The sequence below is a fragment of the Plectropomus leopardus genome, chromosome 22, assembly GCF_026936395.1.
Source record: "Plectropomus leopardus strain MGB_pleo_1.0 chromosome 22, ASM2693639v1, whole genome shotgun sequence".
Lineage (NCBI taxonomy): Eukaryota > Metazoa > Chordata > Actinopteri > Perciformes > Serranidae > Plectropomus > Plectropomus leopardus.
Genome location: NC_142197.1, coordinates 13,573,701 through 13,600,222, shown reverse-complemented (window position 1 = coordinate 13,600,222; position 26,522 = coordinate 13,573,701). Strand labels below are relative to the sequence as shown.

The following is a 26,522-nucleotide window of genomic DNA, read 5'->3' as shown; positions in this document are numbered from 1 at the left end:
CTCTGCATGCTTCAGTGATCAATATATGTACATCTATATTCCTAATTAATATTTTAAATCATTACATAAAGGACACAAACTCAGTCAAGTTTTCTGCAGGATGTTGGAATCACGGTTCCTTTCTGTGGTTACGTAAAACAGTTGAGTAATAAATTATAGCAGAAACAGACATTGCAAGGTGCTTTTGCTGCTGGTGAGATAGAGATGAGAGGCGTCAGAGAAACTGCTGTGACTTGCAGCATATTAGTTTGGATGTCAGCACTTTGATTGTAATTAAATACCAAAAACCGGTGCCCTACTTTTGCCCAACTTTGGCAGCCGAGCACATAATCTCCACACCGCCAGGTTGAAGGACATGATTAATGACATCAGCGTGGAGACAAAACTCTGTGTCATCTATTGTTTTTGTTTGTTTGTTTTTTCCCCCTCCTCTGTGTGTGAGGCGGGTGGTATGTTGTTTTTTTTTTTTTAACGCCCTCCGTCTCAGCTGTGATTTATCTCCCAGTTGTGTGTCTTTGGCACAATGGTCTAAAATTAATTTCAGGGATGGGAATATTTTTAAAGATGGAAATACTTGAGTAACACAAACTGGTAAATGGGGATTTTAAGGATACTTGTTACTTTATTTCATGCATTTTTTCAACACAGTTAACCCTTTTCCACTGGCCTGGCTACCATTATCATTAAGATATTCTACATAAAGGGATAATTTGCCATTTTTCAACCAGCCTTGTATCATAACAATGTGGGTAGTATGTGTCAGTGAACTGTGGTAACCTTTCTTCCGTCTTACCAGCATCCAGATCCACCTGCTCATCTACCAGCACTTGAGCAGCTGATTGCAGTTCCACATTTTCTTATACCCACCACCACTGACAAAGAGTGTAGCAGCTGATCAAGAGAGAGCTACCCCCTGTATTCTCCCTCTCAAATTCAGACCAAACAAAGTGCTGATCAACTATAAACCAATACTCTGTCCTTGTATTGCCTATTTATTGTCTAAAATGTTTTCATCAACATTTTTCAGTGTACTGTTTGTATTTCGATAATTTGTGGACAGGAAGTGGGCACCACGCCGTGTCCTTGATTTGTATTCGTCACTACAAAATCCCACCCCACCCGCTGGCATTTACTGCTCACTGCTTTAGGTGTGTTCAGGGTCTGAAATTAACACCCCACAAGCGTCACATGCGAGTATATTTTTGTTTGGCAAGTAAATCTTGGAAGGCTATCATGAAATAGGATTGTGCAAAATGATGAGATATATCACCTGAAGATAAAAAGTAAAGTCTATCGTGTTATATAGCATTACTATTATAGCAAAGCATAATATACGTACGATATTATGCTATATCGTACACAATGCATGGCACCAAGAAAAAAGACAGGTAAGGCTTTGTGTTTTTCTTTATGCATAGCTTCGTTTGCGAGTATTTAGTCATATTTTGTGACCCTGGAGCACCAGTGCAACTTAGAAATCTTATGAACTGGAGAGCAGTTAGTTTGTTTCCAGCTCGCAATGGATGAATCCTCATATCAATCCAATTGTAGTTTAACTTTCTGCTAATGCCAATAACCAACTGTTAACCAGAAGCTTCAAAAATAATCAAAAACATTACCACTTCCTGCCAGAGACAAGCCAGGTCCTTCAAAAATAAAAGTACTATGGGTTCTGCTTTGATTTATTTAATTATGACAACACTTTCAGACCATATTTTCAGCAGTGAAAACCTTCTTTTGTCTCATCAGGCTAAATAAAAGTTGAGTAAAGTTAACTCTGTGATTTATTATCAGTGGAAATGAATTTCCACCGCCAAATGTGCAGACATTGTTTTGTTTCCTGATGCTCTGATGTCAGCAGATACTGCAGTTTTATGCTTAATGGTGTGTTTGTGGCGTCCTTGTTGTTTATGCTGTTTGCTCTCTGCAGTTCCTGGTGTGTGCCCTGCCAGCTTTTTACCTGTCCTACTTTACTTGACTTGTTTCACTATATTGTCAGAAAGTCCTATTATCTCCCTGAATTTTTTGTTGACATTTTTAAGATTATCTTTTGGTCTTTTTTGCCTTTATTTAATAGGACAAGTTTAAGAGTGAAAGGGAGAGAGAGGGGATGACATGCAGCAAAGGACCATGGGCTGGAGTCGAAACCTGCGGCCACTACTTTAAGGACACAGCCTTTGTACATGGGGCGCCCACTCTACCACGTGAGTTACTGGGCATCTCTTTTGCTGAAATTTTGACATGCCATTATTACGAGTAGCAATTAATTAAAATTGCAATACAGTACAAGTTCCTCCAAATTGTTCATTAGTACAATATTTGAGTGCTTGGTGACTTTGCACCGCTGTCAAAAATGAAATGTTTGGAGTAAAAAAAGCTCCTTGTTGAAGAAAACCATGAAGAACATTTAATCTAACAACAAAGAAAAACAACTTTGTTTGTTTCTGCATAATTACCTGAGATCAAACTCATTTGTAATCTTAATTTCTCACAACACAAAACAAACAGTCACTTTAAGAGAAACATGTGCCGTCTGCTTGTTAGTTATTAAAGTCTGTAATTTCCTTCTGAAGCAGAAAAACAACACACACGGAGGACAAAACAAGGACACACTGCCAAGGAAAGGCATTTTTTGGGAGCCATAAATTTTGGCATTTCACTCGTACAGTAGAGGCTGCCAGACTTCTTGCCGATGGCCTTGTTTGTTTGTGGTTCTGTGCTGGTGTCTCTTTTATTATTTATTGATGCTGAATTGCATCAGAAACCATGGACAACCAACTCTTTCCTAAATTGATAAGCCCAACTAGCTTGATAAATATTGTAAACAATGATTGGGAAACCTGCTCCAGACAACCACTCTAACAATGATTGATTCCAAAGAGTTGATTTGCTTGTTTTTGGGCTTTTATGCCCGAGGCTTATTTCATAGTCAGGCAGACAGTTGTGCAGCACAGAATCTGCTCATAAACCAAAAAAACGTCCCGCTCAGCATTGACAAGTGTCCACAAATTCGGCCTCCCACTCACTGTCAATAAAGCCACAGGGAGTTAAATGTGATGACAGCACATTTTGGAGCCTCTTCTTCTGAATCACACTGTCCAAAATCACATGAGAATCCTCCTCTAGGGTGGCTTTGAAAACCAGTGCTGTCGTTGCAACAGAGACATTTCAGACCTCTTATCAAATTTAGCATTTAGCATTGTATAATCTTCTTTCCCTAAATGATAGAGATTAGCAAATGCGGAGGCGCCTGTAAAGTTGAAGACAAAAGACACCGAGCTGTCCTTTCTGTCTCACACAAAAGCAAAATCACCTCAATAAAACTTGCACTCTCCTCCTTTGAAGCCAGCCTCTATAAATAACTTCCCAGTGGTATTACATGGTGGGACTGCAGAGAAAACCGAGCTAAGAGTGCCCTCTACGTGCAGGCTGAAGCTTTGTGCTTGCAAATGTGGAACACAGTCGTGCTAAAATGCTCAAGATATGAATATACAGACACGGATATATAACTGCAGCTGCTTCTGCACAGGATAATTGGTAAAACAATTTTCCTTCTACCTGCCTCTCAGGCAGCTGCATTTTTTTTCCATATGGGCTCAATATTAAGAGCGTTTAAGGTGAAAGTCAGAAGGAAAGCTTCACGCTCCTGGTGCCCTCTCTAAGTGCAGTGTCATCAGAAGTTAAGTGGGAAGGCAGGCCAGATCAAAGCAGCAAAGCAGATCTTCACTGTCTGACTTCATCTTTGCTAAAGCCTGAGAAACCCTGTCACAACCTCAGATGCTCAAAAAAACGATTTTCCTTCTGGACTCATTATTCCCTCCAGCACCGGATGATGCTACACACAGCAGTCACGCTTGTGTAACCCAAATCAAAGCGCTCCGTTTGAAGACTTGTTTGGTTAATAAGTCCATTACAGAGCTATAAAAACAGCAATTAGATGGAAAATCTGGAGTCAGTGTCGAAATCCCAGCTGATTTTCTAAAGTCAGATTATGCAGAGACAAGGTTTGTCACCTGTAGTAACTCGTACTGATGCAGTGAATGAATTAACAGTGATAACATGCTACATAGCTTCATTTACATACACACAGGCATGTGCTGTATTTAAATAAGCATGTATGGGACCATAGGATAGGCTCAGATGATGCATGTTTAAAGGGAGACTTCATCCCCAAAATTATCCTTTCTGTATCAGTTATTTACCATGATTTACGTTAAATTTGGAGCGGAACTGCAACTGTTTCATGTTGTTAAGGTCAGGTTTAAAACTGTGACTGGCAGGGCGGTATTTATGTTGTTTTGGGGATGGTCATTTGACTATTTAATTGTTTAGAAATGAGAGAGAGTGTTGTTATTTTATATTATAATTATAATTTTGAATTTTATAATCAAGAATGAGTTGCATTATACTGTGCACATTATGTGAAAGTTTGTATAAGGATGTTTTCATACAGTTTTGGGATGACTTCAATTTATCAGACATTGCTAAATTTTTGGATTTTTAACCAACTGAGGCATGCAAGAATAACACATACCAGTACGGACATATCCTATATATATATATATATATATATATATATATATATAATTAAAAAATAAATACCCTGCCTACTTTACAGTATTTACAATATTTTATACATTTGTACAACAAATAAATTAAGGTCATAAAAAAAGAATCATTGCTTTACACAAAACAGAAATGACAGAAGAGCAGCAACCACAAAACAGAAAAACTCATCAGAGGATTTTTTTAAAAGCACAGAGAAGAAAAGGAAGGCCAAATTCTTTCAGAGCCATAAAACAGGAAACATGTTGTCAAGATCTTTGTAGAGCGAGTGTGAATAGAAGTTTTAAGGGCATTTAAAAAATTGTCAATTAATGTGGCGTCCCTGACATTTCACAACCTGACGAAGTGTGCATGAATGTAGCACTCATGTAAAAAGCAACAGCAATAACTGAGACACACCGTGAGTCAGAAATGTCTTGTCAAGTGAAATATCTAAACGCCTACTTCAAAGTACTAAGAGATTAAAACAAAAAATACAGGGTTCTCTCATGTAAAATAACAAATGTTCTTAATTTAGTACAATAAAGTGTTCATGTAGGACCCTTTTGATATAAAATTAAATAAAGGTTTTACTGCCTTTAAATACTGTTACATGCTGAATAAGTAATCATTGTGTCTTACCTTGCAGAATGTTCCATATAGTCTCAGACATCTTTCCATCTTTATCCAAATAGTTAAAAATATATAATTTGAGTGTTCAGTCTATCTTTTTTTTTTGCTGTCAAATCTGAAAAGTTTTACACAAACTCAAGCTGCACTAACCATTTTTTATTTATCAGTTGATCAAATGACTGAAGTGTGTTTTCTGCAGAAGATGACAAACCCAAATAGAGTTATCACCTAATTAGGAGGTTTTACCATTTTAGTGTTTTTCAGCTCATGGTTTTGGTTGCACGGCCTTTATTTACTTTCACTGTTGTCACCAGCATCATTTGTTGCAGCAGGTTGCCGTATTCATCAGAAAAGCCCTGATAAACCCACTTTTTACCCAAAGAACTGCTTAGTGTATTTCCCTCAGCAGTTGGTGGAGACCAAAAACAGTTAAAACAAGAGGGAATGTTGCACTCAAGTTCCCCAACACAACTTTAAATTAATACTAATGTGTCTGCTGGATCTGCAAATAGGCGACTGTTGCTAACGTGTTGTTTTTGTGTTTACAGCTTGTTGTAAAATCGATTAGAAAAGTGCTCCCAGGAGAGAAAGGATGCCTGCCAGGTGACTTGGCGGCTGCCCTGGCTGATCACAGCAACTCGAGATAATTCTTGTAATTCCAGCAGACATAGGGCAGCACGTTTCAGAAGTGTCTGAAGCTAAGGAAACTACGCACCTTATTTATCTTTGACAGATCTGCACAGAGCAGATTGAGTTTTCCTGCTAGCAGACTCTATATGTAAAAAATGATTGTATTTTTAAAAACTGAAACACAGCAACAAATCTTTGATCCATGTCATTTATAACTGGACTTTAAACAGTATTAACTTTGTCAGTATGCTACAACATAGTAGGATATAAGAACAATAAATACGATTTAAAAAGATTTGATACAGTTTGGCCTGCAACAAACAGTAAAGCCTTTTGTTTTTATAGCCGAGCCGATTTCCGGAAACTAGTGGCCCCTACCAGCAAGTTAAGAGCAGTGAGGAGTCAGCAGTCAGTGACAGTATAAAATACTCAATTTAATTTTAGGCATTTATCACAATTATATAATCACAGCAACCACAAGAGTTCCTTGAGCATATAGTCATAAATGTGCACACAAAATATGAGGCTGATGGGCCCAATAGTTTGCGAGATTAGCTATGGACAGACACATGCTCAGACATGACCAAACATATGAGCTTCTCCAGGCGTATGCCTCAGGCGATAATTATTGCAGGTCTAAGTATATTTTTTAATGCCAAAACAGACACATTTTGGGGGGAATGTCTGCTTTAGCTCATTTTTTTTCAAAATTTCAACATTAAGCTGGGCCTTTGTCTAAAAAATTTCCAATAAAAATCGGATGATCACCCCTTCAAGATCAGGATTATATCTGTTTAAAGTGTCTTCCTGACACTGAGCTGCAGCGAGATCCAGTCAGTAAGTGGCAGAACACTCGCAGGAGAACGAGCAGCCAGTTCTTCACTCCACAACCTGGCGCTGGAGCAGACAGATGTGCTGATATGCCATCTATAGCCGCAGGCCTTTTCTGACTTCTAAAGGCTTCCGCTGTCAAAGTGGGGCGCCTGGGAGTGCATGACACAAAAGTTAAATGAAGGTTAAATGGAAGCACTTCAAAGTGGGAGATCTCCACAGAAAAATAACGCAGTAAAGGTTAATGTGTGTCTTGTTGAGACACCAGAGCAGCTTGTAGCTTTTGGGCATGACGGTTTGAGGTCCAGTTCGGGTCAGAACGCCTTGGGGCCGCCGTTTATTGGTTTCATTCACAGAGTCGATGTGTGCAGCACGATAACAGGGTTTTAAACTGATGCTTGGGGAGCATTTTTCTTCCAGGTCAGATTTTCCTCTGTTATAGCTTCAGTACATATTCTGTAATACTAGAGGCAGACAATATTGGCTTTGTACCTGTTGGATATGAGCCAGTTGGAATCATATTTGCTGATACAAAGAAACAGGCTGGAAATGCTGCAGAAAAGCCTCATATTCACAATTTCTTTTTTTCTTTCTTTCTTTCTTTCTTTCTTTCTTTCTTTCTTAGCTGTTTCCAACTGCCGCTGGCCATAGCCTCCTATTCAACAGATAGATGTCACAGGGGTACCAATCTTCTCCATCCTACACCCTGCAAGAAGAGGTCAAAGGTAAAACTCTGCTCAAACTGTATATTTTTCAATGTGCAGCTGGGCAAAAATACATTAAATTTAGGCACTGATATGCTGTTGGAACAATAACTAAATGTAACTAAGATTTCTAAAACAAACCAGCACTATTCAACCAAATTAAAGGTAAGAGAAAGTTTGAAAAGTGTTGTCCAACCACATCTACAGTCAGTGTTGTGTATAGCTGTTCAGAATGGCTTATAAGGGTTTTGATTAACAGTGATTCAGACAAGACATCTGTTTTAGTGCTTTAAGATCTTAATACTGTAATTTACATAGACTGGGTTGGTTTTCCGGCAAAAGAGGCAGGGATCATTTTGTCGCTATTAGGAATTACATGCCCCTGACCTGTGATGTCCCTCAAAGGTCAATTCGTGGCCCACTTATATATAAAAAATATTCACATTCTCTGTACAGTTGAAATGAACAAGAAAATTTGCTACAGAGACCAAAACAGGCTGGTGTAACAGGCTGTAAACATGTTTATTTCTGCTGTAAAGTTGGGCACTTTAACATGGGGGTCAATGGAAATTCACTAGCTTTTGCAGCCAAACTCAAGTGGTCATTTGAGGAACTGCAGTTTGTGACACTTGCAGATTGGCTTCATTTTTCAGCCCCAGATTTTACAGTTTAAAAAAAGTTAACTGTATTAGTTCGCAGAGATGAGAGGATCGGGGTTGCTGTTAATCTCAAGGACAATTGAGGCAGTAAAAACAAAGAAGTTTTGACTTTTATGTAAAAGCAATAACAAAATCAGGGGCACCCACTAGCTCTCCTGGTACAGTGGGTGCCCCATGTACAAAGGCTAAGTCCTTGCCACAGTAACTGCAGGTTTAATTCTACCGTCAGCCCTTTGCTGCATGCCATCTTCTCTCTCACTCTCTCTCTCCCTTTCAGTCTTAGCTTTCCCGTCCAATAAAGTCAGGCAAAAAAGCCCTGAACAATAACAAAATCAGCATTTTATCATCATCAAAAACATAGCCAAAATCAAGGACCGCATTTCAAAACAAGATTTGAAAAAATGGTCCATGCTTCAACTCCAGATCTCCGACAGGACATCCTAACAAAACCATGAGGCATTGGCAACTTATTCAAAATTCAGCTGCAAGACCTATTACCAAAACTAAAAGTCCACATCACCCCAGTTCCTAAATCTCTACACTAGTTGTGAGTAAGCCAGAGAATTGATTTAAGTCTTATTACTTATTTATAAATCTCTTCTTGGAGTTGGCCCTAAATATGACTGACATGCTCAAGCAATATAATCCTGCAAGACCTCGAAGATCACTGGGGAGTGGACTAGTGGTGCCCCGGGGCAAAATCTAAACAAGGAGAAGCGGATTGTAGTCGTTATGCAGTACAGCGATGGACAGCCTGATGGTCTTAGGAATTACAACCATTACAGTTTTTAAATCTAAATCAAAAACCACAGAAGTCCTGAAATGTGATTTTTTTTTATCTTGTGCACACTAAATAATTAACTAGTTTCACTCCTTTTTAACTGTGTTGTTCCAACTTTGAATGACATTGTTGTTTTGTATTTTGTTTCAATTTCGCACCTTGAAGCGACCTCTGTGTGAGAATTTTCTTCAATGTAATTAATGCAATGTAACGTAGGGTGAGTAAGTGATATACAAATAGTCATTTGGAGGGTGAATTATTCTTTTAAGCTTCCAGACCTGCAATATGTATAGCCCCATTTCATGTTTATGCAGCCCAAGGATATCAGAGGAAAAACTATTGGAGGCAGGTAGATGTAAAACAATGAGCAGCAAAACGCTGCATCAAAAGAATAGTAACATCTCCTCTGGGCCGCCTGCATTCCTTCAGTATTTAACCTGTTATCACAACACTGTTAGGGAAGTGCAGTTGGCCTGTATGCCAATGCGACAGCTAATTGCCAACTGCCAGGACTCAAAGGCAGCCGACCTGAAACTCCGCGGCATTACAGGGAATAGAGTTTGACACTGTTTTGAAGGTCAACTTCCTCTGCATTCAAACCCCAACAGATCCCCCACCCACCCCCTTGGGGTGCCGGGTCCTGCTGAAACGTCTATCACAGGAAGCTGGAGAGGCTTATTGTTCTCTCCTCTCCTGTTGACCCTTACCGCCCCATTAAAATCTAGCCTGAAACTCTGCCTGAGGGTCTCCAGCCATCATCGGCACGTGTAGCCTCGCCAAAGCATTGCATACTAATGAGATGAAGGGGAGGGGGTGCAGAGTGGTTGTGGGCTTCGGGTTTGCATCTTTAAAGTGCGGGCTGGGATTGGTTACTGGGCAGAATTAATGAGAGGCTCGTGCCTGGTTATTAGTGGGTTGGAAGCAGGAAGAGAGCAGGAGGAGCTGCACTTTGAGCGTAATGAGAGCCGCTGGTCCCAGCCAGGTGATCTTGTGTGCTGACTGTTAATGTAAATACACACAGAGATATGATTGTGCTGACATGCTAAAAGATTATTGCCTCTATCATGGTGGTTTTGTTTTCAGCTGGTGGTTTGTGTGTTTGCCTCTGTCAGGAGGATTTCTAAAGAATGTGAAAAGAGTTTGTCACAGCGTGTTGTATTATATTACTTAGTATAATTATTAGCTTGAATAGAGATGTACAGTATTCTGTGAGACCATAAAGTCGCTATTTGTTTTTTGTTTTTTTTTAAATCATAACTTAATGTTAGCTGGTTTTAGCACATTTAATGTCTAGGCCAGTTTTGGAGGCACAATCCCAGCAGGAAAAACAGCAGTGTCTTGGTAAAAAATCAAACCCTTTTTTGTGCCACTATCCCAGCGAGAAACTCAGTGATGTCCTTGCAGGAAACACAGTGATGTCGCTGTAATTTAACAACCACTTTTCGTGGCACTGTCCCAGCTGGAATTGCAGCAACGTCTTGGTAAAAAAAAAAAAGCAAAAAACAAAAAAACAACCCTTTTAGTTGTTTGTTGGCCTCAAACTTGCTCAGACTGCTTTGCAGTGGTCTGCAGCCTGGCAAGTGTGTTGCCTAGGTGACACACCTGCCACCTGCCATCATAGTATATAAGTCAGCTTATATACTATGTCAATTTAGAAACATTGATATGATAAGTTTGAGAATGCAAAATAGCAACTTTTTCTTTTGGCAACTGGGCTGGCACCTAAACGACATTTTAAGCATCTTAGCAAAGGGTATGAGCACTTGTGTCAATATGATCTTTCAGTTTTTTATTTTGATTTGGCTTTGTTATTATTTGGTACGGTATTAATTTGATATGAACATATACAAGGTAGCTGATATTCAGAATCCAGATGGATATATGTTTTAACATGCTAAAGTCTGGCATAAAAGATATTTTGTGTTGAAGTAAAATAACTAGGAATTACCGATGTATGGGGTCCATGCTGTCCTTTAATCAGATATAAAGGATTGATTTAGCACGTGGTAAACATAGTAACTGTTTCGCTGTGACCAAAAAAAAGTAGGAAAAATTACATTTGATTTGTTTTTCTTTTGGCATTTCATTTCCCACTGTTTGTAATCTAGCCAATATTGAGCTGTTAATAAAACCAGCTTGATAAAACATCAAAACCATAAAATCATGAACAGACTCAAAGGCTCATTTGGTTATATACTTTATTTATTCAGCTACAGTGATAGGTGATAACATTCTATTAGAATTACAAAAACATAAATCGGTTTTCTATACCCGTGTGGTACTTATCCTCACTCTGACATTGACGGCTGCAGAGGTAGTGGAAAGACTGACACAATCTCCTAAAAAGGTTAAATGCCATACAGTATGGCTGCCCTGATGAGAAAGCACACAATACGTCTGCTACTGGAAGGACATAACGGACTGAGTTCACTGCTGAGACAGACTACAGTACTGATGTCCAAACATGTGAACACAGCTGTCCTAAACGTGTTCATACACAGAAATATTTGCATCTTAGAAACACAAAATATAGCAAGTATTATCAAAGAAAATAAGTTATAAATATTTAGACTATATCTGGTGTTACAGCTTTTTGCTTACATGTGATAATCTGGTGTGAACGAGACAATTTTAGAAGAGTGGCTACATAAGTTGATTATTTACATAAAATTAAAGACTGTAAACATTCAGTCAGTAGGACACATTTTAACCTAAATCGCATAGTTTTAGCATCAAAATAACATTAACATTAACAGTGTTCACAAAAAGCTGTTTATGACCAGTACAGCACAATAAGGCACAGAGATGTTATAGACAGTCCTTCAGCCTTCCAGTAGCAAACCACCTTGTACACAATCCACACCAACACATGCTGATCCTTCTTATCGCAAAAACGCAGGAAAAAAATGGAAGTTTGTTCAAGATTTAGTTTTCACAGATTGGAATTTCAATAAGTCATAAAACACTTAATGGAGACAGAAATGATCAAATTGGCTTTGGGTGGACAGAGATGAGCTCAACTGAAAGAATAAAAATACAAATAAAAAAACAGGGTTTACTAAGTGGAGCTCTGAATGTGAAAATCGTGAATTCAAATCAGAACTGAAATTCTGATGAACATAAAAACAGAACGTTCAGGTCGAAAACAAACAATGCAGAGTAAAGAAGGAAAAAAGAAATTCAGAACTCATAACTAAAAATAATTTCACTAGTGGCAAGACACCACACCACACCCTGTAATGAAAAAATCTCTGCCACACGTTGGAGAAACTCCAACGAATGAAACTCAAATCTGCTGTCATTTCTATCAACTAAACACTGTTAGCTGACAAACTGCATGTAATCCAGGAGGAACCTAAATGACATCTCCTCCAGTCTCTCACAAACTTTGAAGAGACAGTTCACCTCCTCTTACCTGTTGTGCTATTTGTCAGTCTCGATCGTTTTTGTGTGACTCGCCGTAGAGATGTCTGCCTTCTCTTCAGTATAATAGAACTAGATGGCATTTGGCTTGTGGTGCTCAAAGCACCAAAATAGAGACAAAAAAACTCAACAGCAATGTCTCTTTTACAGAAATCATGACCAAGTTACTCAGGTAATCCACAGACCTTGTTGTAAGAAGTTTTACTATAGGAAGTACTTTCTCTCTACATGCCATCTAGTTTCATTATATTGGAGAGACATGTCCTCAGCAAGTGATACCAAACCAATCTAGATTGATAAATAGCCCTACAGATAAAAGGGAAAATATTTATTTTTAATTTTATTTGGGGGTGAACTGTCCCATTAAAACCTTTACATTCTGCTTATTGCTTCCACACATCAGAAAAAAACTATACAGTATTTGCTAAAACAGTTTTCAGTCAGAGCATTTCCTAAAGTGAAGACATAAACATTCCCTTTTTTACACAACACTTATGTGCACGTACAGACATCCAAGAGGGGTGAAAATATTTCATATTCATTTTAATTCTCTAAATTTGGTCTTAAGCAAACCTCAAAATAAACCTCTGTCCCTAAATATACCGTACACTTCAAAGAAAGAAAATAAATATAAGAGATGCTATGCAATATAATTGATAAGGCTATTGGTGCATGTCAAATTCAATCAGTCATCTCTATTTAGATTAAATAATTAATTTCCTTTTGTTCTTAGAAATAACATTATGAACCAAAACACATACAAAACGTATAGCTTAACTCTGAACAAATAATGTCAAGTACAGTAAGGAGGATACCATAAAATTTCAAACATGACCAGCACCCCAATTAGCAGAGAGTAATGTTATGGAGCTCTAAACCAGCAACCTTTTTGGCATATGTCGTTTTAAAACGAAACACTATCTACTTGTGAGCCCTTCTCACAGATAATAGTATCACAGGATACAACTATCATGCATGTCACAAAAACATAAATTGTAGAAAATTCTGAAAAAAATAAATACAATTTTGGGACACATCATATTTTTGATTCCTCCACATCATCGTAGGTACTGCTGCTCTAGAGATGCTTCTGCATGCTTCTTGACCGCTGCATTTATTTCTGCTCCATCTACAAGAAAAATAACCTGCTCTGTGGAGTGAGTTCTTATTACTGATTAAAGTGAAAGACATGGAGTATCATTTACATGGAAAGAAAGAAGAAACAAACAAACAAAAAAATGAAATTCGATGATATTCCCCTTAGTTCCAACAAACCAAGACAAGGTTTTGTCCTATTTGTATACTTCAACATATAAATACCAAAAAAATTATTTAACTTAACCCAACCAAAAAAGGATTGATGCACTTACATTACCCATGAAACTGAAACTCTGTTACAAAAATAAATATGTGAATGAGTGTGTTTTGATGAAGGGAAGCTCGGCTCTCTCTACATTTTGGTCTAGGTGTTTTGAAACCAGCAGGGGGCAGTGTTATTTGGTAGAAAGTGATTGTACAGCAGTCTATCTCCCTCGTTGAGAGTCATCATATACACTGAGCATTGTGACTTCTGTTTTCAGTAAATGAAAATCGTCCCTTTTTCCACTAATTAGTGCAAGCAGGAGAAGTTAACATTCACAATAAAACAACTCATGTTTTTATTAACTAAAGCTGTGAGGACAGCACAGACATGACAATATAAAAATACTGTCTAATATCGGCATGAAATGCTGGTGAACTAAGTGAGACTGAATCTGAAAAGCAGAACTAACAGACAAACTCTTAACACTAGATGTGTGTTGAAGCTGCAGTTTGAAACTTTTTGTCATATTTACTGAAACTGTCTCCACACAGTAGTAAATGAGACAGATGACCTGTGAAAAAATCAGGTTCCTTCTTCTTGTAGTGCTTCTAATGAGACGAGAAGTCTCTAATGCAGCTGTAAGTCATGTCAATCACTGCTCATGATCTGGGATTAAATTGTCAAACAGGCAAAGCCCCACTGATCAATTATGAATTTAAGATTGTGTTATTGCATTGCCTATTTCTCGCCTCAAATGTTACATAGAAGTAACGTATTTTTGTTCAGTGCTTAGCTGTAAGGGCCTCGACACACCAAGCTGTCAGTAGGCTGTCGGTTGATATCCTTGAGCGTCTGTCGTTTTTTTTGATGTCCCGCACCATTGGCACTAGTTGGCCCTTGTTGGCCCTTCTCTGTTCAGCGTCGGATATGGCCGTGCCTGTCGGTGAGTTGAACCACTCCTATTTGGCAATTCAGCTCAGCACACAAGAAGAGAGACAGAGCTGAGGAAAGCAAACAACTACAGTCAAGAGGGCGTGACAATGAAATAAACTTGTAATATTAAGTAAGATCTTTTTTTTAGCCATTTATCTCTTCAGCAGAAATGGTTGGTCATTTTTTGTGTTATTGTTCACTGGCATACAGTAAATATAATTTGTTGTGTCAGCATCAGGTTGTGTTAATGTGCTAACTGGCTAATTAGCACCTTGAATCTGTCCTGTCAGTCTTCTGGTTTTCCTTTTTGAATGTAGACTATCACTGCCTGCTGGTATGAATAGTTATTTCCTCTCACATAGGCGCAAAACAGGTGCTAATTGGCTGTAGTTTTTGGGAAGTGTTCAAGTACAACTTGGATAACACAACAGTTTGCTCTGGCCAGTGATATGCTTTGGTTTCCAACATGGTGGCTGGGTCACAAACTTTCTTGTTTTACAGCTAAACAGTACATTAAAAAATGTTTCTCAAAACATTCGAGGTGAGAAAAAGGCAATGCAGCAACAGAATTTTAATTCATATTTGATCAGCACTGCCCAGTTTGACAGTTTGACCAGAGTTCATACGTAGTGATCAAAATAATTGACAGCTGCTGTAGTGACATTTTTAAGTATTTTTGGAAAAGTAACCAACTACAGCTTGAAGTGATGACAGCCTGTCTACATGTTGCTTGAGCCACGTTCAAAACCAAGACTAGCTCGTTTCAGAATAGAAAAATAAGTGAGACCAAGTCCAGTTCCAGAAGGAAGCTCATAAGAAGTCAAGTGCTTTGTTAAAGTGAGAAAAAAGGTGTGCAATTCTTTCAAAATTATCTTATTTACAATAAATGGCGCAGCAGATATTCTCCACGATGTTCCCCTGATACCCTCAGAATTCATTTAGCCAAACAAAAGAGCACAGTCTCAGGTGAAGACACACGGTTGAGAGCTGCCGCTACACAGCTGGACATCCATTTTCATGATTCTGAACACACATTTGACTATTCAAAGCACAAAAAAGGACAATAACATTGCTTCTTTTTGTTCACAATTGCTTTGAAAAATAACATTTGTTGGCTTTGTTAGGACATTTGAGACAGGACACCATTTGGTCAGCGCTCGAGACCGAAGCTGATGAAAAATGATCAACAGCACAGCAGGATGACATTTACAAAACACATGGAATGGGTAGAATATCGAACAATATTGACATTCACTTAAATTGCGACGTGATATGTTCATCCAATTGCACACAATACGATTGAAAATACTGGTATACTTCATTAGCATTCATCGATTAGCAGCGTCAGTGTTTTTTCCTTCAAATGTGTTAACATACTGGTATGGACATGGTTAGTGAATGAGTTACAGAACAACATTACGTCATCTTATAGCTTTAACATTTATACACGTGTAAAGAGACAAATGGACACTGATTTCTTGTGAGTTTTAAAGCTAATCACAGCAAAGGAAGTGGGTCACATTTTACACAAAGGTTTATCAGCTTCTTATAATACTATCAAGTATTCACTGTACAACTCCCCTGCATTCATTACATTAAAGGCAATGTATCACAGAATGGACTGTCACGCTGACCACAAAAAATACATTTCCCTGTATAGCTGCATTAAAATATGAGAAATGATATTGCTCATGGGCTCTATGTGTAGGACAACCACTATTATGCAGATGGTTTTTGGTCATTAATACCTTGTTAAGGCCCACAGAGGAAATTACATTCAACCATAATTAAATTAATTTCATTGCAGCAGTTTTATAAAGATGTTTGGGGTGAAGTATGGCCATTTCTCTTTCAGTTCAGCATACTGTAGTGCAATATGGAACACTAGTCGACTTACAGGAAGCATTTTATGACTTGATCGAAAGTATTAAAGTGGGACATTTGTGCAGGTTTTATTGCACAATGTTACAGTGCTCAGGCGGGCAGCATAATACATGGGCACCACCGTCACCAGCTGTGAACACATCTGTTCTTTATTTATAGATGTGGGAATTTTACGGCACCCGGTTGCCATGTTAAAACACAGTGCAATTAGAATTTTGAGTTCTTGCTTCACACATTTCACCAGATGGGCCAACCGTTTCCGGTGCACTTGGATTGCTAATGCTGCATTTACACTGCGAGCAATGCAATCAACAAGTCATCAGGAGGTTTTCCTTCCTACAGAGCAGACCAATCAGTGAAAATTTGCCAAACTTTTTCAGCTCATCAGCTGCCACTATCAAGGCAGGTCCTCTTTTGGTCTCTGTTGATATGATTTCACAAACATTCTCCTAAACTAGGGAACATTTGCCTTTCAAAGCAGTTTTCATAGCTCTGATGTTAGAGCATCCTAAAGACCGATGCTTGGAGAATGGGTGTATTCATCATAACAGCAAATAATAATATCCAATATTGTTGTATCTGTTAGTTTTCTATGCTAACAAATTAGCACCTGTGATTGTAGCTGGTCTGATCTGACTGTACAGTTGGTAAATTTAGAGCCTCGATCAGGCCACAGTTTATCAAAAGTGCACATTGATCACATTACTTGCAGTGCGAACACGCAGTTAGGGATCAGTTTTGCTCAAAACTGAACGGATACTGGCTGTTGTTAACAGAGAAATGAGCTTGGTGCTTCAGTGCTTCAGTGCCATGCCATTGTTCCAACAGCCTAAAATTCAATGTCTTATTAGTCAAAAAAATGTCCCATTGGACCAAAAGACAATTTATTTGACAGCTCATTATCCTCAAAACAAACGCCCATTGCACCAAAGTCCCGTTTCTCCAGAAATACACGCCCCCTGCAGTTAGTTTCAGTTTCCCAGCAGCATTTGAGCCACCAAACCTGGGTGTTTTTCACCAACCTGAATTGTCCAACTGCAGAGACTGTATTTTCCAAAAAACAGAACTTGGGTGCAATGGGAAATTGCTGTCGGGATAATGGGCTGTCAAAGGAATGGGCTTTTGGTCCAGTGGGAAATATTTTGTACTAACAGAGATTTGGAATTTTGAGCTGTCAGAACAATGGGCCGTCCCCACTGTTTCCTCTTGTTATTTAACCTTTACATGTTTGCCAAGACTTCAGTGTGTCGTGAAGAGATTTAATTTTGAACATAAATTCAGTTTGCTGGTGCTGTCTAAACAGTGGCAACATGCTGATGCTGCATTCACATCATATCGGAAGACACAATAGGAAGAAAGGAATGATGCTTGTTGCTACAGCTTGGAATATTGGAATTTAGCAGGTAGTACTTTTCTTAAGCATAGTTGATTGTCTTTGAATTTAACTCATTTTCTAATTTTCTGTCAACATCTGTGGGTTTTGCTGCTAATGCTAGCTCTGAGTTGACACAATTTTGGAGTTCCTCTAGAAATATAATCCTACATCCTGATTGTAGCAAGGTTATTGTACTTTCCCCCTGCTGTTGTAGTCTTGTATTTACATTAAATCCGATATGAGGTGAACGTGGCAACAAAAAAATAGTTAGTATTACACTGTTTTCCATTCCATTTTCTGAATTTTAGTCTCCTTATATGTATACAGTATCTTACACTTTTCTCAGTGGTTATTATTTCTGTTAAAGTCACAGCTGATGCTCTTTGACAAACAGATACTATGCCTCACAGCCTTTTACAACACAGTTGTTGCTTTGGCAGTTAGTTTTAGACAAGTGCAGAGGACCCCAAATAGAGCCTGGTGGAACACTGACAGGCACCTCTTGGCTTGGAGCTCAGTTTGATCGTGATGAAGGGTGTTGCGAGGCTGACGCGGAGGTGAAGGTGACCTATTGGCAGAGCAGAAGGATCTAGATGTTGGTTTCCCGCTGCATAGGTTCATCACCCTTTTCAGTTTTGTCGACCAGCTCCTCCGACGCTTGGGCTTCCCCATCAGCCTCCTTCTTATCCTGAACGTGATCTGGATCTTCCGTCTCAGTCCGTTTGTACATCTCTGCTTGCTTGCGCTCGCGCTCCAAGAGTCTGTAGTTAATGAAGTTTCCAATGAAGAGCCAAATACTGGCCAAAATCACGACAGCTCCACAGCAAAAATACATGTACTTGTAGTTTTTTGTGAGATCGACCAGTTTGCCTGAAAGACAGCACAAAGTTTTTAAAATACTTAAGTATCTGCACAGTTTTAGAATTTTAATTATTGTGAATTAGAATGTAATATATGTAATATGTGATTTACAGAAAACATATCTAAATGTAAATAATTATTAGTTCTACCCATATAAATAAAGGCCAGGTCATATCAGCATGGAGTTGCCATAATCAAAATTGCTTGCATCTAAGTAAATCCATGCTATTCCTTTGCAGCAACTTTTATGAACTTTGATGTACAATCTTAACAATGGTGGCCATTAAGGAAGCAAAGAGCTAATATATCTTATTATCTGTATTGTGGTACTCCACTCATGTAATTTCTTCAGCATGAACTCCTCCATGGCATATTTTGTAGCATGTTATGAGACAAAAGTCAGTAGAGGAACAATTTCTGTGAACATTATATTCACAAAATGAGTTAGCTTGTCTTGCAACCAAGCTTAATCATTCTACCATTAGCTACTGTCCTCAGCTACTAGCATATTCCCAGCCGGCTATGAAGTTAGCAATAAGCCAACCAATTACAGTAGTTTGGCAACTGCCAAGCTTTTGACACTACTCATTTTTCTGGTGTGACTGAGCCCTAATTATATTGTAAGTTTAACTAACTGACACCAATAGCCAGAAATGCTAAGAACAATGAAAAATGCTCTCAGAGAGATCGTACCTGCTAGAGGTGGCCCAATGAGAACCGGGCAGCATTCCACAATGGTGGTGAGTCCAACAGCACTGGAGAACCTCTGAGCCCCAACCAGGTCCATGAGTGTTTCAAACAGCACTGAGCTGACCATGCCGAAGGCAAAGCCAAAGAACATTGCATACACCACCAGACCAGTGTAGCCTTCCGCCAGTGGGCAAAGGATGTGGCACACCCCATTGTACAGCACTGCAAAGCTAAAGAAGTACTGGATCTTGGGGCGGATCCACCGTGAGTTGGCCAGTAGCCCCATGGAGGGCCTGGCAATCATGTCGACGAATGCCAGAATTGAGAGCAGGAAGGCAGCTGAGTACTCATCCACACCAGTGTCTTTGGCGTAGGCTGCAAGGAAGACAATAGGTGCAAAGAAGCCCAGGAACATGATCACATTACCTGACAGGTATATGAGGAAGCCGCGATGCTTGAAGAGTGTCAAGTCCAAGTACTTGTTGAGTGTTTGCCAGGCAGTGCGCTTCTCTTTTGTTGTGGTGGCAACAGCGGCTAACTCTTCGTCCTTCTTTAGCTTGCTGGGTGGTGGTCCCAGAGGCCTCATAAGGGAACCAGCCACACAGCAATTCAGCAGCAGGCCACCCAGTATAAGGAAGCTGCCTCTCCATCCAAACTGGTTGAAGAGGTACTGGTTAAGAGGAGCCAGGGAGCTGAGAAACACTGGACTGCCTGCCATTGCCAAGCCGTTGGCAATGGGTCGCTTCTTGTAGAAGTATTTGCCTATCATAGTCAGCGCTGGCTGCAGGTTGAAGGCTAGTCCAAGTCCTATGAGGAAAGATGAAAGCAGCTGTTATTGTACCAATCCTAAAGAACACTTTGGAAGTTGTCCATTCTACTCACCTAAAAAAGAAATCAATTTTTAAAATTATGCTTTCTTAGAAGTAACTGAAAACCTCGAGGCTACTTGCTTTAAGAACAAGCTAGAAAAATGAGTGATACTTTAGAGTGTTTAGAAGCTTTTCTATTTTTAGCATTGCTCTGACCATGGCTGGGTATTATCCAATATTTTTATGACCCAGTATCTGCAAAACAAATGACATTCCCATTAGCCTCAGTGGTAATCTGTGTTTGACGCTGATTGGAAATTATTGTGATTATTAGATGGTAGATTCATGTGATGTCATTTGGATTTAAATTGACTATGGATTGACAGTTATACTGTGTCAACATTAGATCTCCGAAATATGCCTGAAAGATCTGATGAAGTCCAGTAAGGCAACATTACAGCTTTTTATCTCATAATGATTCATGATAAAATCAGTGTAAGAACCAAAATAGATTGAATAGGCGATAAAAATTCTCTTCCTGCAACAACAGTGTTATTTTTAACCTGCTACTTAGAAGTAGAGGCTCATCAAATTAACCTTAAGTGGATTTAGATGGACTTACCACCGATAACTCCTATGCAGAGGTAAAGCTGCACCACGCTGGTACAGAAGGAGGCTAAGATCATGCCAGTGGCACAAAGGCAGCCCCCCATCATGACAATGGGCCTGCAGCCATACGTGTTGACCAGTATACTGCTGATGGGACCTGAAACAAAAGAAAAACATAAAATCAACACACACATGTCGTATGTTTACAGTATTGAGGATCATGCAAAGTGAGTGCATAATGATTTAATCTGGTTAGAGCTGCACGCCAACAAGAGCCCAGCCTCTATTAATAGCAGCAACTGAGCTGTTTTCGTTTTAACACGGCACTCCTGTCGTCTCGTGCCAAATCAATTAAAGAGAAGGAGCTGACAGTGTGTAGAGTAAGAAAAGACTTCCAGGGCATCACTGACTATTCTGCACAATGTTTTAATATGTAGTTCAGAAGCATTAAGTAATGTTTTATTCTTTATCCTGTGTTTTCAGCTACATAATCTGCACAGGAGCAGCATTGCAATTTTGCATGTATTTCACTCACAAGACAAAAAAAACACTAAAAATAAACTACTTTCTATTTCTCTACTTGCTGAGTTTGCTATGTTTTTATTTGGGCAACTACAAAGTTGTGCCAGTGATCTCTCTGTCATAGAGAGCAGACAGAAAAACACTTGATTGAGATTTACTTGGTTGTAACCAAATCCCTTGTTAAACCATATTATCTAAATGAGATAATTAGAAGTGAAAACAAAGATCAACCATAATAGTGTTACCTAAACTGCCCGCAGTGAATGTCTGTTTCGTCTTGCACAGCCATGTCCTGGTCCAGCTTTTAAAGACTGTACTTGCAGTTGCATATGCAGGCACTTTTACTATGTTGTGAACCGTAACTGTTGAACTGTATGCTATAAATTGCATGGACATTATTGTTAATTAATTGTTCTATTGCAGAAAAATTAGTTTTAAGTAATGTTTGAATGAAGTAATGTTTGTTTGCAAGCAATCAACCTATTTCTGAATCATTGTATAAACCTGCAGTTGATCTAAGTCCAATATTTACTCTCCTTTTAGCTCTGGTTTGGTCTCCGCCAACTCTGGAGGGTAAAATCTGGCTCTTCAGAGGCTCAATGCAACACCAGGTAGGTTGCTAACTTTTTCAGTATGGCGTCTCACAGCTCGTCAATGTCACACTTTGCCCAGGCAGCCAATCAAATCAGCAAGATGCCGGTTTTACTACTGTTTTGATGCTCATAGGAACAGCTGCATAATGGCAGATGCAGTAAAAAATAACGGTCGACCCCTTTTTTTTAAATATTATTCTACAACACATGCACAGAGTTACTTGCGCAGCCAGCTGAATCTCTTTGGTGAATACAGTAGCGTTTACTATGCTGATAAATAGGCTAGCTGACTAGTAGTTGTACTGTAAAAGAGCTATGGAGTATGTGCGAGGGAATTAATATCTCATGTCGTGACAGCTTCGTGTGGGCTGCTGTCTTTGAGAGTGACAGAAAGAGACCGTATGTATGGCAAGGTGTAGGGAGATTACAGTGTGTGCTTTTCTGTTCATCACATTTGATTGCCTAGTTGCTGTCCCGTTTCACAGGTGTACCACACTGTTTGGCCTGATGTGCTTTGCTAAGGTGTTCTTGTAGCGACCGCTCTGTAGCAATGTGTCTGTGTGGGCCTCCTCCCAAAAGCATTAAGTAGCTTACTGGTGTGTTCCATTTGCGTGGTTTTTTTATTGTATTGTGATTGTATTTTATTAGGTATTACAATTTCTTTGACGTGTAAATAAATGATGATGATGATGATGATGATGATCAGGGCCTTAGGTGATAATTCTTTGTTGATTCATTACTACAGGGAACATCTTTGACATGACACACAGTCATTTAATCCACGGTTAATATAAATGTATTAATAAATGCAGCTCTAAAATGATAGCTTGACTGGTAGGGATGATAGCTAGACACTTAAAAATCAGTTGTGCCAGCCACCGAACATGCAATGGACAGAAAGAGCATTCTGAAATCCCAAATGACAATGATGAGTCAGGTTTCCTCTGCAATAATGAGTCAGCATCTGGATTCTCAGTTATCTGTAAATGTCGTTCAGTCTTTTAATGAGGTGAATCATGACTATGACTTCAGAAAAGCTGAGACATTTCTGGGGTGAGGATGGTTGTTTTGCTCAGTTTGTTTTGGATTTTTGAATTCTGTCTCTGCTCACTGAATTTCTGATTGAAGACTCAACATTTTATTATACATTTGTGTTGTGTTACTTTTTGTTCTATTGTTTACATTTTTCCACTTGAGGTATATGAAAACATTTGATCAGTTTTATATTTTTTGGTACATCACATTCTTTGAATAATGTGGCTGCTCAAAGCACTTTTTAGGAATCTGCATCAAATAATTGACACCATCTTCCATGCCTTTGCTGAATTTTAAGCACAGGAGGTGTAAATTGAATAGGGAGAGAGAAAAGTAATGAAAGATGTATTTTCTTTTTTTTTTTGAAATAATACTCTCATTACCAGCCAGAAGATGTATCATATTTCTGCCAGGCCCAGTGCAATTTAAAAAGCCACAACGGGCGAAGAGTCATCTGACTTAATTTGCTCTGCATGAATCTTTTTTTCGACCTTGAGGAAAGTTCCCCTCATTTCCATCCACAGCAGTGATCAGTATTCTCGGGGGCTCGACGGGACCCGAATCGACCGAGATGAGGAAGCCCCTGAGCCTGCACATTACCTCCCTTGAAAAAGGCTTATCATCTCCTGGCCAGACGCGGCATGGACTTCATTACACAGTGGACAAAACCCCAAACTAAATATAACCACCTAGATCCCAAAAGGGAATGACACATATAGAAATGTGTCTGCCATTTTCTCCACAACCCTTTAATGTGAGCTGCAGCAAAGAGGCTGCCACGGCTCACGATGATGTGAGGATGCTGGCTATCCGTCACCCTTCAAATGGGATAAAGTCAACAGAAATGGAAGCAAACAACTTTTAAAAATTGTTCTGCTGCAAGAGGACACAGACATGGTTTTTTGAAGTGACTGTGTGTCTGGCTGCCGACCCATTACACAGACATTTCACAGGGACATGATGAAGGGTAAACCGCCCTAAACCCTGTTTATTTGTGTGATAAACATCTATCCACATTTTTGGGTTGATGTGAGGCTTTGAGATGAAGTTAAGAGCTGTGTAACAGTGGGCAGCAACACACTTGATGATGTTAACATTGTGGCCTAATGGATAGAGAAGGGGGCGAGTGACAGGAAGATTGCTAGTTTGATATCACAAACACTGGTTTGATAAATCTAGATAGGGAAATCTTTTAACCACTCAGTGGAGCTGCTTAGTGGCTATCAGATCAGACTGTGGTTGTACTGAAAATTGCTGCCTGCTGTGGCCAAAAATGATGCTAATCAGAGCAGTGATGGCTAAACAAGACATTAGTTTTACACTTTACTAAAAGACACGAAAAACACCCTTGGACAGCTTTCACTTAGGGTTGCACAATAGATTGTTTCAGCATTGACATTGCGAAGTGTGTATGTTCAATAGGCTCAGGTTCCAGTGTGGTAAATGTAACAACATAAGAAAGCAGCCTTTTTCATCGAAAGCAGCAGGAATTATTCATATGACTTTAGTGTGGATTGATAGAGGAGTATTATTTGAATACATTGGTGTCATGGTGAGTCAACTAGTGTATTAAACTACCTTATTTGACCCTCAGAAAAGTCTTGAGAGTAAAAAGTCATTTTTCAGCTTTTATTAATTTTATTTTCTATGAAGACTCCTCTACAAAATCACACCAATAATTCTACTATGATTTTTTTTTGCCTAATAGATCTATTCAAGTCATTTGGTGAATATTTCTCTTTTTTGTCATATGGCAATACATTGCCATTGCAGAAAAAAAGAAAATATATGTGGAAATATAAAAAATATTGCACCGTATTTTTTCCCCAATAGCATGCAGCTCTAATATATGTAGTCATTTAATAATAAATATTGATTATAGCAGTTTAACTTTTTTTTTCCCAGGAACAATCTCCCCATTATTTCAGACAATTCACCGACAATATTTGAATGACTTTTTACTTAAGAAATATGAAAACTGATAATCAAAGCACGCTGCATTGATTATCGAATCTACAGTTATATGACTGCAGAGGCTGCATACTCAGTCAGTTACACATGCAGGCAACCTCATTAAAGTCCCCTTAAAATGGAAAAGACTTCATGTTCGAGAAAATGTTTTTCAGGGACTCTTAGACAGAGCAAAGAGAAAAACATTTAAAAGCCTTTATTTAGTGGAGCAAAATGACTTGAAGCTGACTGGATCTTTTTTAAGGTGAAAATAAAAACAAATTAATGGCACCTGGCATAATAGACAAACTTAAAAATACATGTTCTTTGATGAAAATATAAAGGGATGACTTCAAAGCTTGCTGAAACTAAAGCTGCTGTTTCATTTTGCCTCATGGCAAACAAGTTTGCTCTATTATTTATTTGGCACATTGATATCTACCTGTGATTATGACTGACAGTGACGTGCGTGCACTGTTTCCACTCTGCCTCGCCCAAGGTCAAGTCTCTCTCTCTCTGTTGTCTGGATTAGCGACACTGATCCAACACTGACACACAGCTTAAACACGTCATCACAGAGCGACACTCGCTGTGCTGAGGCAGTGAGAGGTGGTTGCTTCACAGCTGTCTGATGTAATGCCATGAAGGATTGCACCGGAGAGCTGAAACATGCCCAGCCCTGTTTTTTTTCCCCACACAACAGACAGTGGCGGTAAATTACTGATACCATCTGGAGTTTACAGCTTTGACCTCACCTGCTTTCACTTAACTTATTCAGGATAAAGGGCCGTTGCTTCAGTACACTATTGCATTACTTTTGTGGATTACTGAAGTTCTCTTTATGCCTAAAAAAGATGATGTGTTGGAAAAGATATTTGCCAACTGATTTGCATGTTCGTTCAGGCAACGGACTATGCAAATCTTCAGAATTGGCAACATCAGGTCGACACTTCTTACCGACCTTAATCCAACCCTCCATTATAACTTGCATGAGTTGTACGTGCAATTTCATACGTCTGCCATCTCTTACAGCCATCTTAAAGCATTGATTTTTTTCCTTTTTAGTCATTGGCTTTAGCATTTAGCATGCTTTGCTTGTTAACATTTTGTTAAGTTTAACAGAGCCGAGCTGTAGTGATGCACTTATTTATCAAATCGGTATTGGCCCATATTTGCCTCGTTGACTGCCGTTGGCCTTTCAGCAAATACGATGACAATCACTGATGCCAGCGGTTAAGTTTTTTTTGTTGTGTCACATCAATTTTGTGCAGGCTAAAAAGCAGGGCTCTAGAATAATGGTATCCCTTCATCTCAGGGACAATAGAAAACATTTTACTTGAAGATCTCTATTTTTCCTTAAGGTCAAATAAAGCTCTTCCCTGGGTTGCCTTAGGGACGGAAGGACATAGTAAACTCACTGTTGTCGTGCCAGAGGATAAATATATTGTGAACAACAAATACGGGTTAAAATCGGCAGGAGGAGAGCTAAATAATGTTGACTGTTAACATTGTGATGCATTCAAGCTCTATTTAGTACAAATGAGACATAGGTAAGGGTAAACTATAACATTATCATTATGTGTTCAATGTAATCTTATAAAATGTAGTTTTTCAGGAGAAACTTTAACAAATACTGATGTTTGAAGAAGAAATTTGTTGCTTGTAGAGAATACACTTTAGAGAGGGAATTGTGATGAATAAGAATTAGGAAATAAGAAAATGTGATTTTTTTTAAAGGTTATATTAAAAGTT

The 26,522-nt window shown here is 38.9% G+C and overlaps 1 protein-coding gene across 1 annotated transcript in view; it reads right to left on the bottom strand.

The window, feature by feature from the left end:
- Positions 1-10,963: 10,963 nt before the first annotated feature.
- The window catches only part of LOC121961381 (monocarboxylate transporter 2), a 33,360-nt gene continuing 17,801 nt past the window's right edge, over positions 10,964-26,522 (bottom strand). Inside the window, exons 3-5 of the mRNA XM_042511352.2 lie at positions 20,684-20,827; positions 19,256-20,059; positions 10,964-18,571 (exon numbers count right to left, since the gene is read on the bottom strand). Coding sequence (XP_042367286.1) covers positions 18,291-18,571; positions 19,256-20,059; positions 20,684-20,827 — 1,229 coding nt within the window. The 3' untranslated portion in view covers positions 10,964-18,290. The remainder of the gene's footprint in view (positions 18,572-19,255; positions 20,060-20,683; positions 20,828-26,522) is intronic.